The sequence below is a fragment of the Hydra viridissima genome, unplaced genomic scaffold (assembly GCF_058129835.1).
Source record: "Hydra viridissima isolate aposymbiotic clone 2 unplaced genomic scaffold, HvirCarnegie_v1 scaffold_3, whole genome shotgun sequence".
NCBI lineage: Eukaryota > Metazoa > Cnidaria > Hydrozoa > Anthoathecata > Hydridae > Hydra > Hydra viridissima.
This window is the reverse complement of record NW_028324302.1, coordinates 17,077,023-17,091,099: the sequence shown is the minus strand read 5'-3', so window position 1 is coordinate 17,091,099 and position 14,077 is coordinate 17,077,023. Positions and strand designations below refer to the sequence as shown.

General features: G+C 29.9%; 4 protein-coding genes across 4 annotated transcripts; 2 read left to right on the top strand and 2 right to left on the bottom strand.

Moving 5' to 3' along the window:
* The first annotated feature begins 29 nt into the window (after positions 1 to 29).
* LOC145202265 (mitochondrial pyruvate carrier 2-like) lies at positions 30 to 3,048 on the top strand. Its single transcript, XM_080075154.2, has 5 exons — positions 30 to 163; positions 1,999 to 2,039; positions 2,278 to 2,362; positions 2,530 to 2,641; positions 2,727 to 3,048. Exons 1-5 carry the CDS (start codon positions 79 to 81, stop codon positions 2,776 to 2,778), a joined length of 375 nt encoding a protein of 124 aa, XP_079931280.2. The 5' UTR covers positions 30 to 78; the 3' UTR covers positions 2,779 to 3,048.
* An 81-nt stretch (positions 3,049 to 3,129) lies between these two features.
* On the top strand, positions 3,130 to 4,503 carry LOC145202264 (tryptophan--tRNA ligase, mitochondrial-like). The gene is made up of 4 exons (XM_080075152.2): positions 3,130 to 3,405; positions 3,497 to 3,577; positions 3,695 to 3,780; positions 3,862 to 4,503. The coding sequence occupies exons 1-4, from the start codon at positions 3,130 to 3,132 to the stop codon at positions 4,436 to 4,438; spliced, it is 1,020 nt and encodes a 339-aa protein (XP_079931278.2). The 3' UTR covers positions 4,439 to 4,503.
* A 4,847-nt stretch (positions 4,504 to 9,350) lies between these two features.
* LOC149891230 (uncharacterized) lies at positions 9,351 to 11,294 on the bottom strand. The gene is made up of 3 exons (XM_090083050.1): positions 11,261 to 11,294; positions 10,817 to 11,065; positions 9,351 to 10,730 (listed from the first exon to the last, which is right to left on the bottom strand). Exons 1-3 carry the CDS (start codon positions 11,277 to 11,279, stop codon positions 9,601 to 9,603), a joined length of 1,398 nt encoding a protein of 465 aa, XP_089939176.1. The 5' UTR covers positions 11,280 to 11,294; the 3' UTR covers positions 9,351 to 9,600.
* LOC149891229 (uncharacterized) lies at positions 11,149 to 12,019 on the bottom strand. Its single transcript, XM_090083051.1, has one exon. The coding sequence runs from the start codon at positions 11,996 to 11,998 to the stop codon at positions 11,453 to 11,455; it is 546 nt and encodes a 181-aa protein (XP_089939177.1). The 5' UTR covers positions 11,999 to 12,019; the 3' UTR covers positions 11,149 to 11,452.
* Positions 12,020 to 14,077: the final 2,058 nt, after the last annotated feature.

Below are 14,077 nucleotides of genomic sequence, written 5' to 3'. Positions count from 1 at the left end.
AAATAACTGCAGTAACTCAGATTTAATTTTTTAATTAAATTTTTTCACTACATCAGTTTATTTCAGCAACATAACAAAATGTCTGCAGTTTACACTAGAGTGATTACATTAGTGGAGCGTCGGGTTCCAACTAAATTGCTCCCATTATGGCATCATCCAGCTGGTAATTTTTATATAGCTTAAATTGATATTTAAAATCAGCTTAGTAAATTATATTAAGTTGATACTAAATTGTTTTATGCTACATACTTTGATCATATCATCTTTACATAAATCAGTTTTAATGTATAATTTAGATTAAAAATATATTTTTTGACTAAATTGTTTTATGTTTTAATAAATTGCAGTACTTTTGTTAAAAATGGTGGTTATTCTGTGTAAAAATATGAAAATTATTATTTTTTAAGTTTTTAAATATGTATTCAATCCTCTAGATGTTTATAAATTTTGTAAATTTGTTTACCATCTTTGAAAAGTAAATTTAATGGATTTTTTTATTAGCACTATTAATACAAATCTTACAAATTTTTACAAAATTTTTGTTGATTGTAAATTTTTTATTGTTTATCAACTAATTTTCTCTGCTTCTTCCAAAAGTGTAAAAAAAATTTTCTATATCATTGACCATTTCAAAGTTAAAATGTTTTTTAAAGTGCCAACTGACAACTGAGCGCCCATACATCATTGGTGCCTCAAAATATTTCATGGGAGGTTTTTAGTGTGCTTCTCTCACACCCTAGGCTTGGATTAGGAAAGAAAAGTATTGGGTTACAAGACATAATAATACATATATTGTAGACAGAAAAATATATCATTAATAGGTACTTTAAATACGAGGTTTTCTGTTTCCTTTTCATAAAGTCTTTCCTAAAACTTATAAAAAACGCTTAGCATGCCTGTTAGCAAATATGCATTTAAAGTTTGCGCTCAAAACCAAAATAATTTGTTTTTAAAACATCTTAAGCTACTCTAAATGCATATCTAACATGTATTATATATGTATTTTTGCCAACTAAGTTCTGTTCTTCTCATAATGGCTACTAGAGGATGTTGAAATCCTCCTGATATGTTTTGCTATGTATGTGGATATTATATTGGCAAAAAGCAGGTATTATATAAGATCATAAAAGGTACCATATTGTGGATAGCATACAAAAAATATTTTGGAATGGTTTTGGGTGATCAGGACAAGCCAAGGGCCCCTCATGTGATATATGGAACCTGCCGAACTACTCTAGCAGGATGTTACAAGGTAGAAAAAAGGCAATGCCTTTTGTTGTTCCCAGAGTATGGAAAGAGCAGAAGAACCATTACAATGACAACAATGACTTTTCAACCTTACTTTCCAAATCAGAGTGAGCAAGATGATTTAATCAGAGATTTAGGTCTTACTAAGTAAGGAACTGAACTTCTTTCTTCAAGACTGATGGAATGGAGTCTAATAGGCAAAGACTGCAGGGCATTTGTGTACTGGAAACAACATAAAGAAAGTGTAATTTACTATGACTTGTGTAATGATATATGTTATTGTAAAGATGTCACTGGTTTGTTTACTTCTCTTAGACTCGAACATGATCCTGCACAATGGCAACTGTTCATAGATAGCTCAAAATGGAGTCTCAAAACAGTGTTGCTCCACAATGGAAATCACAAGGACCCTAAAATACCATTCAATATATGAAAAAGTGCTATATGCTTTGTAATTATCCTTATAATATTCGAATAGACTGATATAACATACTGACGAGATGGAGAAATTTTGTGCTTATATCAAGAAAATGTGAAATTAAGCATAAATAAAAATCTATCAATTTTATGTCAAAACAAATGTGGTTTTCAAATTCAGTGGCAAAAAATGCATAAATAAGCATTGAAAAATCTAAGTGGGCAAAACTTTTGTTAAATTGTGCAGTGGAAAACCCAAGTATTGATGCTTAACAAATTGTTAAATATAAGTTGACATTAGCTTTTTAATTTTTTAATTTTTTATTTTTCAAGGTCCAAAGACAATTCATTTCTGGGCACCTGTATTTAAATCAGTAAGGTTTTTTTATTTTTGATTGTAGGTTTACCAAATTACCAAATTACTGTATTTGAGAAAATTGATCAAATTTTGTGACGTTTAGAAGAAGATTTTGCTATGACCATTTTTAATTTAAAAAAATCTTTGTAAAGATTCTCAAATTTTTGTTTTGGCATCTTAAAATACTTTGTGATTTTTATCTAATACAAAGTTGTCTAATGTTTGTTTTCTGTTTCAAATGAGCCATTTTTTAGGGTTTAGTAGTTGCTGGTTTGTCAGACTTAAAACGTCCTGTAGAGAAGTTGAGCTTCTCCCAATCATTGTCATTAGCTTTAACTGGTATGGTTCTGCTAACTACAATCATCAATTTTTTTTTCTCATTTTGGTAGAAATAGCTTTTTAATATTTAGATGTGAATTTTTGTTAACTTAGATGTGAATTTTTTATATCAAAATTTTACTAGTTCGTGGTTTGATGTCTTGAAAACAGATTAAAATATTACATAGGTTGCATCTGGAGCAGATACTGCACTGTAATTATCCCTGTTAATTGGTATTTGTTCACTGTAAACCTGTTTCTGGGTGGAGTTGGCCTTACTCAGTGCGCCAGAGTGTTGTTGTAAGTTACACTATGCATTTTCAAAATATTTTGATTTACTAAGTTAATTTAATCATAATTTTTTATGGTTTTTTTTCTTATTTAGATACCGTCAAGAGTTAGAAAAAGAAGGAAAGGCTGTTCCACCATTGTTTTAGTTAACTGTTGCTAACGTAACAAGGTGGTATACTACTTACAAAAATATTGTAACATGTTTTTTAAATATGAATAAAAAAGACTTTGCTTTATTAAAATAAAAAGAATTTAACATTTTAATTATATCTTTAATTTGCTTTCACGAAAAAATCTTATTAGTAGGAATTGTGATTTACATGCATGTATTCTTGTTATAGCATATTTTTTGAGCATTTTGTAAAATTGTCAAATGTATATTTTAAAGATAGAATTTCCACATTGTTGATTTTGAACAAGGATTGTTTTTCTTTGTTACCATACGAATAGTAATAACTATTTTTTAAGAACAAGTTATCTTAGGCTTAAAGTCTTCAATGAGTCTTACAAATATTCGACGAATTTTTTCTGGAATTCAGCCTACAGGTGTCCCTCATTTGGGAAATTACCTCGGTGCAATTCGCCACTGGGTTGAACTTCAGTCTAAAAAAGAAAATGAAAATAACTTATTAATGTTTTGCATTATGGACTTACATTCATACACTCGTGTCCTGGACTCCAATGAAATGAAAGACAATATATTTAATATGCTTGCTTCTCTTTTGGCTTGCGGTTTAAATCCAAACAAGTGCTTAATCTTCCAGCAATCACGGGTAAGCTATCTCGATCTTTAAGTGGATCGCATTAAATTTGTTACTTTAATATAGTATTATTTGATATATTTGGTGTGACTTTTAAATGTAGGTTTCTTATCACGCAGAGCTCTCCTGGTTTCTTGGTTGTTTAACTGCTGCTGGAAGACTTGATAGAATGCATCAATGGAAGGTAAATTTAAATTTAATTTTTTGAGTATGAAACCTGTGTTCTTTTTTTTTATTTCTCTCTAAGTTTTCTTCCCTTCTTACGTTGGTACTGTTGTTAATCTAGTTTAATCTCTTATAGTCAAAAAGCTTGGAAACGAAAAATGACACCAACTTAGGATTTTTCGCTTACCCTGTACTAATGGCGGCAGATATCCTTTTATACAAGTATGTATGAAAATTTATTTATTAATCCTGATGATAAGTGGTATACAGTAGTTATAGTTACATTTATATTTTTAAAACAAGATCGACGCACGTTCCTGTTGGAGAAGATCAAGTTCAACATATGGAGCTAACACGTGATATTGCCTCTATATTTAATAAAAAGTACACTCAGACCTTCCCTATTCCAGAAATACTATTGACATCTACTCCAAGAATTTCTAGTTTACGAGATCCAAATCTGAAGATGAGTAAGTCGGACATTAATGAGAATTCTAGAATAAAATTAACTGACTCTCCTGACACAATAGCCAATAAAATAAGAAAAGCAGTGACTGACTCAGAACCCTATATTAGTGATTGCTTAGATAAAAGGCCTGGTGTTCGAAACCTTATTGAAATTTTAAGTAGCCTTAGCGGAAAATCAAAGCAACATTTAATAGATAGATATCGCCATGTGGAATACTTTGCACCTCATTTAAAAAAAGACGTTACAGAAATTCTGGTTAATAATTTAAATAGTGTGAGAATAGAGTTTAATTCGCTTTCCCAAGATAGTGATTATTTAGAGAAAGTTCTTCTTGATGGTTCCTTTAAAGCTAACCAACTTGCAGAAGTGACTATGAAAGAAGTCTTTCAGAAGATTGGTGTGCGTAGATAATCTTATTGCATTATAAAAGTGCTGATGTATTCACAAAAAGATATTTGCCATTTGAAAATCTAAAAGTTCTTTTTTTATTTGTATGCACGTCAGATTCCTTGCTTCTATTACATTTTAGTCTGTCAATAATTGGATTGCTTTAAAGCAATTCTTGCATAGTTTTTTATATCAGAGTTCTAACTAGTCTTACATTTTTGAAAAAATATAAGGGTATCAACTTGTGTCGTCCAGTTTCCAAACATCCTATTAGTTACCTCATTTTAGGATCTCTAATCATAATTTTTTTTGATAACTCAGGCTAACATGGAAATCCATCCATCATTTTACAGTTTCTAAGTGATTTTGTAATGATGATTTTGAAAATCCGATCTAATTTTAACCATTATTCTTGTGTTATTGAAATCTCTCATGCTGCATGAGTGTAATGGAGTATAATTGGTATCTTTTTCTTCTTGTGGCAAAAGATGCTCTTCTTATGAAGATGAACCGTCTTCGAATTTTTTCAGGTTCAAAATGATCAAGTGTTAATATTTTACCACTAGATTGATTCGCTAAATAGAATTAGTATAGTGTTGTGACCAAAACTAAAAATTGTAACTAACTTAACTAAAAAAACCATAACTAAAATTAGTAGACTAACTTTTTAGCTTCACTAAATTTGTCGGCTAACTTTTTAGTCTAACTAAAAATAGTCGACTGACATTTTAGCCTAACTAAAATTAGTCGACTAACTTTTTAGTCTAACTAAAGTTAGTCGACTGACATTTTATAGTAACTAACATTAGTCAACTAAATTTGTAGTCTAACTGAATTTAGTCGGCTAAATTTTTAGTTTGCGAAAAATATATTGTTACTGTTACCAAAAATTAATTTTTTAAAATCTTGTTATGCGTTAGTTGTGAAGTGGTTAGAGCGCCATGTTTTTAATTACCAATTGCTGTAAGTTACAATTTCTATCTGCAGGACATCTATTTCAAGGTTCGATTTTCAGAGTTTTTCATGTTTTTGGAGAAATGTTTGCGACATATACACTTGGAATTTTATAATAGTAATAAAACTGTATCCAATTAGTCCCCCCTTATTACTAAGTAGTTGTTTTAACTTTCAATGAAAAGCGGTTTAGATCTGCATTTTTTCAATTTCCAATTAAAGCGAATTATAAATTATAAAACACGTGAAATCATTTATAAAAAAAAATGGTGCCATATTTGAAAGGTGTGTTATGCATTTTCAGATTTCCTTTATGTAATAGCTGCAATGATTTTTTGAGAAGTAACAATGCGAAATTTATTTCTTTCCACACTCATAAAAAACGCAGATATTTACAGTGACAACAATAAGATTGTAAGGGTCAGGCAATTAATGTTTTCTATTATTTCTATATTGTTTAATTGAATGTATATCTTGTTCAACTCTCAATTTTGTTTTTCTTTTAAAAATTATTATTAAAATGCTAATAACTAATTATGTATTCGGTATAAAATATCAACTGTTTTTGACGGAGTTTTTCTGCAAACAAACTTATTTTTATTTAATTCAATAAAAGAAAATTTGGGGCAATACTAGGTACAAACAAAACATTTTTATTACCTAATTGTCACAAATTATATTACGTATTTCAAATTTCTTAAAAACAATAAACTTTGATGTCTTTAAGTTGGTTTATTTGTCATAATTTATATTATGTTCATATAATTTCTCAACACAACAAATTTTAAGGAATCTTTTAATTGACACCTCAAAGTAATGGTTTCCCGCTATACATAAGATAAACCGTTATTCTCAACCAATATCTTTAAACTTACTTTAAGAAATTATATTTTTAAATTATGTCGAAAAATAATACGTTTTCTCCAATTGAACATGCCACTCCAATATTTGATTTAAAGAAAAGGTTGCAGAAAAGAAAGACCATAGATGAACAAAAACCTGTAAATCATAACAATAGCGAAACAAGTTCAAGTTTTTCATCCGTTTTTTTTTTTTTTTTTTTTTGAGAAATATTCTCCTTAAACATAATCATGAAGGTATTTATGTTTGTAGCTCTCACACTCATTAAGTGTCATATCTGAAACATCAAAAAATTCTGCCTACGCCAGTGTAATTTACGGAAGCCCTGGATTAACTAGAGAGCTTCAAATATTTTCCTATTTATAGAGCACTTCCAGAACTTAGTGATGAAAAAGTGAAAATCAGTAATTTTTACTTTCTATTAATGATATAGCTAAAAATGAGATAGCTAAAAGATTCTGTTGTAAATAAAAATAATAACAGCTTTTTTTAAAAGCTATCACAGCTGAGTTCGAAAAGATTGCTGCTTCACAGAACAATTAACGTTGAATGGTGATGTCCAAGACTATTGAGAAAAGCTTCTTTCCTTTTGAATAAAGCTTTGTTGATGGTCGCATCACCATTCTTACTGAATTGGACATGTTTTTGGCTGACACATTGCGAGTTATTGATTTTCTCGTTCACTACCTACTGCAAAGTTATTGTTTCTTCGTAAAAATTCGAGCATGCCACTTTGCACTAGTAGTTCTCATAAGTTTTTACTGGAAGTTTCTCTTCATCACTAAAATGAATTATAAAAAATCCAATGTGGTGTTTTTTAACAACTTATCAAACTTTTGATTATCCGAATAAAAAGGTGACACACCTTACAGTAATTCCACCTACGCATCTATCTTCTTGTCATTTTCGGCATATTTCAAAAAGTGACGTTCAATATGCTACAAAGGAGTATGTTTGATTTTCAATTAGCACGTACCCATTAATTTTTGAAAAAAATTAATTGTTAAAAATGGATTTTTTAAAAGAATAACTATCATAGAACAAGGTATAAGAGTCCTGTTTTATAAAATAAGTAAGGAAGTGGAAAAAAATATGCATTTTTTGGTCATAGTATACAATAAGCAACTCTAGCATATAACCCTAACCGATCTGGATTAATTTCCGGCAAATTTGGACGCAGTGAGTGACGAATAGGCGAGAGGTTTTTTCAAGATATTTCCTTAACGGAGAAGCGATATGAAGGGAAACGATTACTATTGGAGATTTAATAGAGCTTAACCAGAAGCGAAAAATTTATAAGTGTTTATTGTACATTAAAAAGCATACTTTCCTTAAGTGTAGCTGATTTTTGTACTTTTTACGAAAATATTTTGATACCAAAAGGAAACCTGATGTGTCATTTTTTTCATTGATATATTATTGTTTGGTGCCCTTAATACATATAAGATTTGACTTTTTTTTTCATCTGACAAAAAAAAGTTGATACTTTGTTAATTAGAGTTATCAGGCATTGAACACTGTTGCTATCTAATACAATTTTTATTTTTTTGCAATTTCACCAAGTAAGCTTTGCAAAGCTGACTTACAAAAGACAGAAAGGAATTAATTAATGAACGAATGAAGGATTGAATTAATGAATGAATGAAGGAATGAATTTTTTTACTATTAACTCCATATAATTCTTAAACTTACTGTTTCCATGGAAACAGTAGCTATTTCGTGAATAAGAAATTTGCTCAAGCCCTGGTGCTATTTCCATTTTTCAACAATCAATTCTAAAAATAGTTTAAGATAAGAAGGATAATTTAAAGATAGCGACAGTTCTGTAAATAATGTTGTTGTTGCTTGTAATTATAATTAATTTTAATTACTGGATTGCTAGGATTCAAAATAAATAGACTTAATTGTGTAGGATATTACCAAAAGAACTTGGAAACAGTGCACAATCTTCGAGTAACAATTAGAGGCCAGCAGGGAGTCTCATAAAAGCAATATGGTTATTTTAGCAATATGTTAAAAATATCAGCAATATGTATATTTTTTTAAGCATGAGCTTTAAACATTTAACCAGTTGTTTATTCCAACAAGATTGTAAAACTAAATCTAGCATAATTAAAAGCGTAAGCACATTAATACGATATTTTTGAAATAATGACTTCATAAAAAATTTTCTGTCAATTCACGCAATGTGTCGTAACAATAAAGTGTTTATATTGAATTGGAGCCGAAGCCTGCTTACAGGTATCAAAATGCCAAACCTTTCTACATACCTTCATAAATTTTTTAGTTGAAAGCACTTTAGCCTTTAAGTCATTTTTATAATTGATGGTGACGTACTAACTACCGAGTAGGTGTTGAGAAAGCGTCAACAAAATCTGAAATGGAAAAAGGTCATGCTTGAAATTCCTGTTGATGGCGTTTCAAAGCATTAAAATTTTCTAATGCAGAAAGTATTGAGGGATAGAGTAAATGATGATAAAAAACGTGGAAGAAAATAAACGACGAAATTTCCAAATTCAACATAACAGGCGCTACCAAAGAATGGCAACAATTCAGAGACAAATTTACTGAGCTTAAATCGAAAGTGAAGCAGAAGGAAGCAGTGAAAAATAGGCGAACTACACAAACTGATGGAGGCAGTTCCCATGATATACACACATCACCATGATATACACATATCTAAATTACAGGTAGACGGGCCCCAAAAACTCATGGACCCCAAAAGCCACACGCTCACATTAGTACCTGTAACTCATAGATCAAGCCTTATCAAGCAGCAAAATAGATTTTTTTATTTGACAAGATAGTTTTTTGAAAAGAAACTGTTAAAAATAACCAAATTAGCATAAATTTTTGAAAATTACACTAAAAACAATATAATTTTTTTTTTTCAATTTTATAACATTTTGACATTGTAGTCCATAATTACTTGAAATTTTCAATTAAGTTTGCGAAGTAGTGTTTTTTGTAAAGATTTAAGTCATAATTCTACAAAAAAATCAAAAGAAAATAAATGAAAAAGACAGTTGCTAAAATGTTTTACCTTAACCAAAGTAGTGTTTCTGTGTGGTTTTGGGGTCCTTTACCAAAAAATATATATACATGGATCAAAAACTCAATATTAAAATGGAGATTTGCTTTTTTCTATTAACATTTATTTTTCTATTAACAATCAAAGAAAATTACTTTTTTACTAGTTATTTGTATAAAAAAAGTTGAAATGTTGCTCTATTAGTCTTTTTAAGACAATTTAAAACTGTTTTTATACATCTTCGAAACTATTGACTCTTTAATAAATTGATCAACTAATTGACTAAGAATAATGGAATTATCTCCTTATCACTGTAAGGTCACTTTCTTGGTGTATCCTACTAACTGCTAGTATCTTCATCACTTTCATGCTCAATAACCTTACGCTTGAGTGAGTTGTTGGTTACTGCAGCAGCTAAAAACATTATTGGTTTCTTTCCATCCACTTTACAAGATAACTTTCCACAGACAGATTTTTGTACATTGTGACAAGAAGAGCATTGCTGTAGCTTTATGGCATGACACACACCTTCTCCACAGTTGCATTCATTTTTACACTGTAAAAATGCTTCTTTTTGTTTTTCTTTGTTCCATCTTTTTTCTTCCTTATCTTTTATTTCTTGATTTTTTTTATCTTGAATTACCTTTACTAAGTCCAACACATTTTTTCCTTTCATTGATCCGTGAACCTGCGTAACCCTCGTAGTAAGTTTGGAAACTTTCGGCTTAACTTTCTGTACTGTCAGGAAGCCAGGAATTTGTTCAAGTTGAATGCTTTTTTCGCTTAGCTCTTGAATTAGCTCTTGCGAACGCTCATATTTTTCTTTCCAATACTGAGCTGAATTTTTTCTTTTATCAGGAGATTTAATAGTATATCTTTCAGGAGTTGTTGTACTGGGTGTAACACTTTTTGGAAAGTCAATACATAAAGCAGCTTGTGCAAACTTGTCTTGTTGCATGTCATTGACATTTAATGATGTGGAAGTTACTCCTACACATCTTGCAGCTTTAATTATAGATTGCCTTGGGGCCCAGTTGTTCCAAATACGTCCTAAAATCATCATAAAAGCTTCTTTATTTAGTAAATTGAAATCATTAAAAATGTTTTCTTTCATACCATGATACTTATGATGAAGGTTTTTGTTGAGTTGGTCTAAAAGCTGTGTCACACCAGTGGCATCTGGTGGAGTTAAGAACATACGTATGTTTTTTGATTGTAAAAACTTTAAGACATCAAAATTAAAGCGTGAACAATGCCCATCAGAAAGCAAAACTACTGGTCGTGCCACTTTTTTTTCAGTAAGATATTCATCAAACTCTTTGTACATATCTAATAATGAATTGTGATCAGATACACCATGATTGCAAGTTGTTATCAGAAGATGCGGAATATTTGCCACAGCTTCCTTTGGAACCATTTGATTAGTTATTCCAACAGTACCAAAGAGTACTTGACAGACACAAAGGTCTCCTACAATTACAAAGAAAGATGATACATATCATCTATTCAATCTTTATTAAAATTATTAATCAAAAAAGTGATAAGGCAATAACTACCTGAAAATGATACTAGAGGATGTATGGTGACGCATTCACGGTTCTCTCTGATCATTTTACAACATGTTTCCCCTTTTGCAGCAAAAGCAAGACCAGCAGGAGTACCATCAACACCAAAATTGATGAACTGTGGTGTTTCGTCATGATTAAATATTCTGCATGTATCAATATTTCCAGACCAAACTCCTGTCCCATTTTGTGATGCTTCAGTCATAATGCCAGCCTCAATCAGTTCTTCTGCAAGAGCGTCTATAAAGGCAACCATGAAAATCAACTTTGATAGAACTATTTTTATAGAACTCAGTTTTGATAGAACTATTTTTCATGAATGTATAGTACAGTAGCAATACATAAACTAATAAAAAGGTGAAGCTCTGGGTTAAATTTTAAATGAACCTAGTGTATACTATGAAATACAATAAAAAACTCAATATTTACTCATACCAAGGTGGGAACATGCCATTTCCCTCGTGCAATTGAGAGCTCTATTTATTGACACATTTCCTTATCGCTTAAGTGTTAAACTTGGATTCTTAGCTTTAAAGCGCATCCAAAACAATTTACCTAACCTGTGTTTGAAACAAAAATAAAAAATTAACTAAAAAAGCTTCTCTTACAAAGCTTCAACTCCTGGAACTACGAGCAATCTCTTAATATCTTAGCATGTTGACTATTACTACCTTTTAAAAATATATATAAGAAACATAAATACTTGTTTTTTGTCAAAGCATTTTTTGCATTTGCTGATAATGCTATGAATTTTCTGCCACCTTTCAATCTTTTATTTGTGTATTGTCTAACTTTCAGAACATCAAGGACAAGTTTTGTTAGTTCTGTTTTGTTTATACCTTGCATTGCCCAATTTTTATTCTTAATGTATGAAACAATTGACATCTCTTCTTCCCCTAAGTGAATTTCACAGTAGTGCCTTTCAAGACCATTGACTATTTTTCCATCAAGTCTACGGTTTGTTGTTTCACGATCTTTAACAAGTGGAAATTGTCTTGTTTTAATTGCAGCATGTCCTCTTACATTATTTTCTTTACACCATTGAACAGAAGCTTCAAGTTGTTTGTTTTTTTCAAATATAGCTTTTCTTTTAATAAGTGCTTCAGCATTAGAACTTGGATTTAGTGACTTCATTTGCAAGCGAGTTTTGAATTTTTTGCTGCTGTTACTCATGTTTATTTATTTGCTTACAAATAAAATAATATCGCAAATTCACATACTGTAAACTGAACTAAAACTATCCTCTAAGCAGGAGCGTAAAATAAAATCTCTATATAAATTCATTATCATCAAAAAGATAACTAGTTATAACTTCTACAAATCTAAGTGATATTACAAAAATTCATGATTTAAAGTAGATTTGTAGTTATAACTACTACAAATCTACTTTAAATCATGAATTTTTGTAATATCACTTATATTTTTGTTACAAATAAAATAATTATTGTGGTTTTTGGGGTCCCAAGCATGTGGTTTTTGTAGCGCCTTAGGTACTTCCCTAAAATATAAGTTTGCAATCAAAATACTATATGAAGGGGATTTTAATATAACAAGCTATTCCAAAAAATGGGAAAGTTGCAACTAATTTCAAAAAAGTTATAAACAATTTAAGCCATGCGGTTTTTGAGGTCCCCTTCTAAAATATAGCGAAACTTTACTGAAAAAAAAAAAGTAAGATAAAAATACCAAAATACTTCTAAACCCCTGGGAAGAACTTTTACCATGTAAAAGCATATAAGAAAGCAAAATAAAGTTAAATTATTTGTTTTGTACAAAAGATAAGACAAAAGAAAAAATCATGTGGTTTTTGGGGCCCGTCTACCTGTATAGTTAATTGTTAAATTATAGTGTCATTATTTTAGTAAACACTTTAGCGATTAAATTATAATGTCAAACTTTATGTTTACTACCTTTTTTTTCATGTGTTTTTCTATTTAATTTTTTTAAAAGCTGTTAAAAATTTGCTTTTAAAATCTTCCATGAATCCGCAATAAATAATTTTCTTTTGAAATCTTAAGCGATCTTTTAGGAATATAATCTAAAAATTTCAGCTTCGAAAGTTCAATGTTTCTTGTTGAAAAATTAGCATAATAATTTCAACTTATTTTAGGTGTTTTTAAATTTGTATTGATTATTTTTAAGAAAAATTTAATAAAGGGCATAACCCTAGAGACTTAGGAGATGAACGCTTGATCTTTTTCTTAAAATTTTGCCGCCAATTAAATATTTTTTATAGAAATTGGCATTCACTGAAAGCAAATTACTCATGTCCGCTTAGTTTAAAGAGTATCTAATTGCCGTGCATTCTTGTGATGTTCAATGCAGCAGCTTCTTTAGCTGTTAAAATTAATTTTTTTGTTGAGTGACCTGAGAAAATAAACGCCGTTTACTTTTTTTTATTACGTCGTATTTTTTGTTACAAAGCTATAAAACAAAGTGCAATGCTTTGAATTTTTTTTGTTTTGTTTTTTTTTTGTTTTATTTGCTAGTTTTTGCTATTGAAAAACCTTGATTACTACTCCAAGAATTGCTTCCATAACTTTTGATAATTATAAACTATATAGCAAAATCACCTCATTCAAAAAGTATGTACATCTCTATCAGTACCCTACATTCTCTAAACAATATCTAATCCGATCTAGTGACTATAAAACTTTGTCCAATCCAGGTCGGTGTCTATAAATCTTTATCAACCTGACCTGAATATCATCAAAACACTCTATATATCCCATCATGCCTCGTATAAGTAAAATCTGATATTTAGCGTCCTAATTTTTGGTCACATAGAATAATCAACATTATGTAATAACAAGACCTTTTGAAATGATAAAAGAGGTGCATCGACCATGAAACTCTTACACTTAAGAAAACTTTAGTTTAACGTTTGATTAACAAGTCTTTTAATCTTTAATTGATTTTTATCCTAAGTATAATAATGATTATGGATAAGATTGTGACTAAACAAGCTTGTAACAAATTTTTCAAAACATTCGGTCCATTTAAGTGTACCCAATATAAGTGCATTTTTAAATATTTAGGAAAATTTTTTTACCTAGTTAGCCTCGTTCCCAGAATACAAAAAAATAGTGTCCTGAGAACGAGGTAAAACGAAATAACTGCGACACTCAGAATTTTAATTAAGTGCCATGGGAATAACAAGTTCCCCTATAAGAACATTTACAAGACATTATTTAAGACATTGTTTAAGAAGGTATATAATATAATCTTCGTTCCTGTTTTAATTTTAATGAC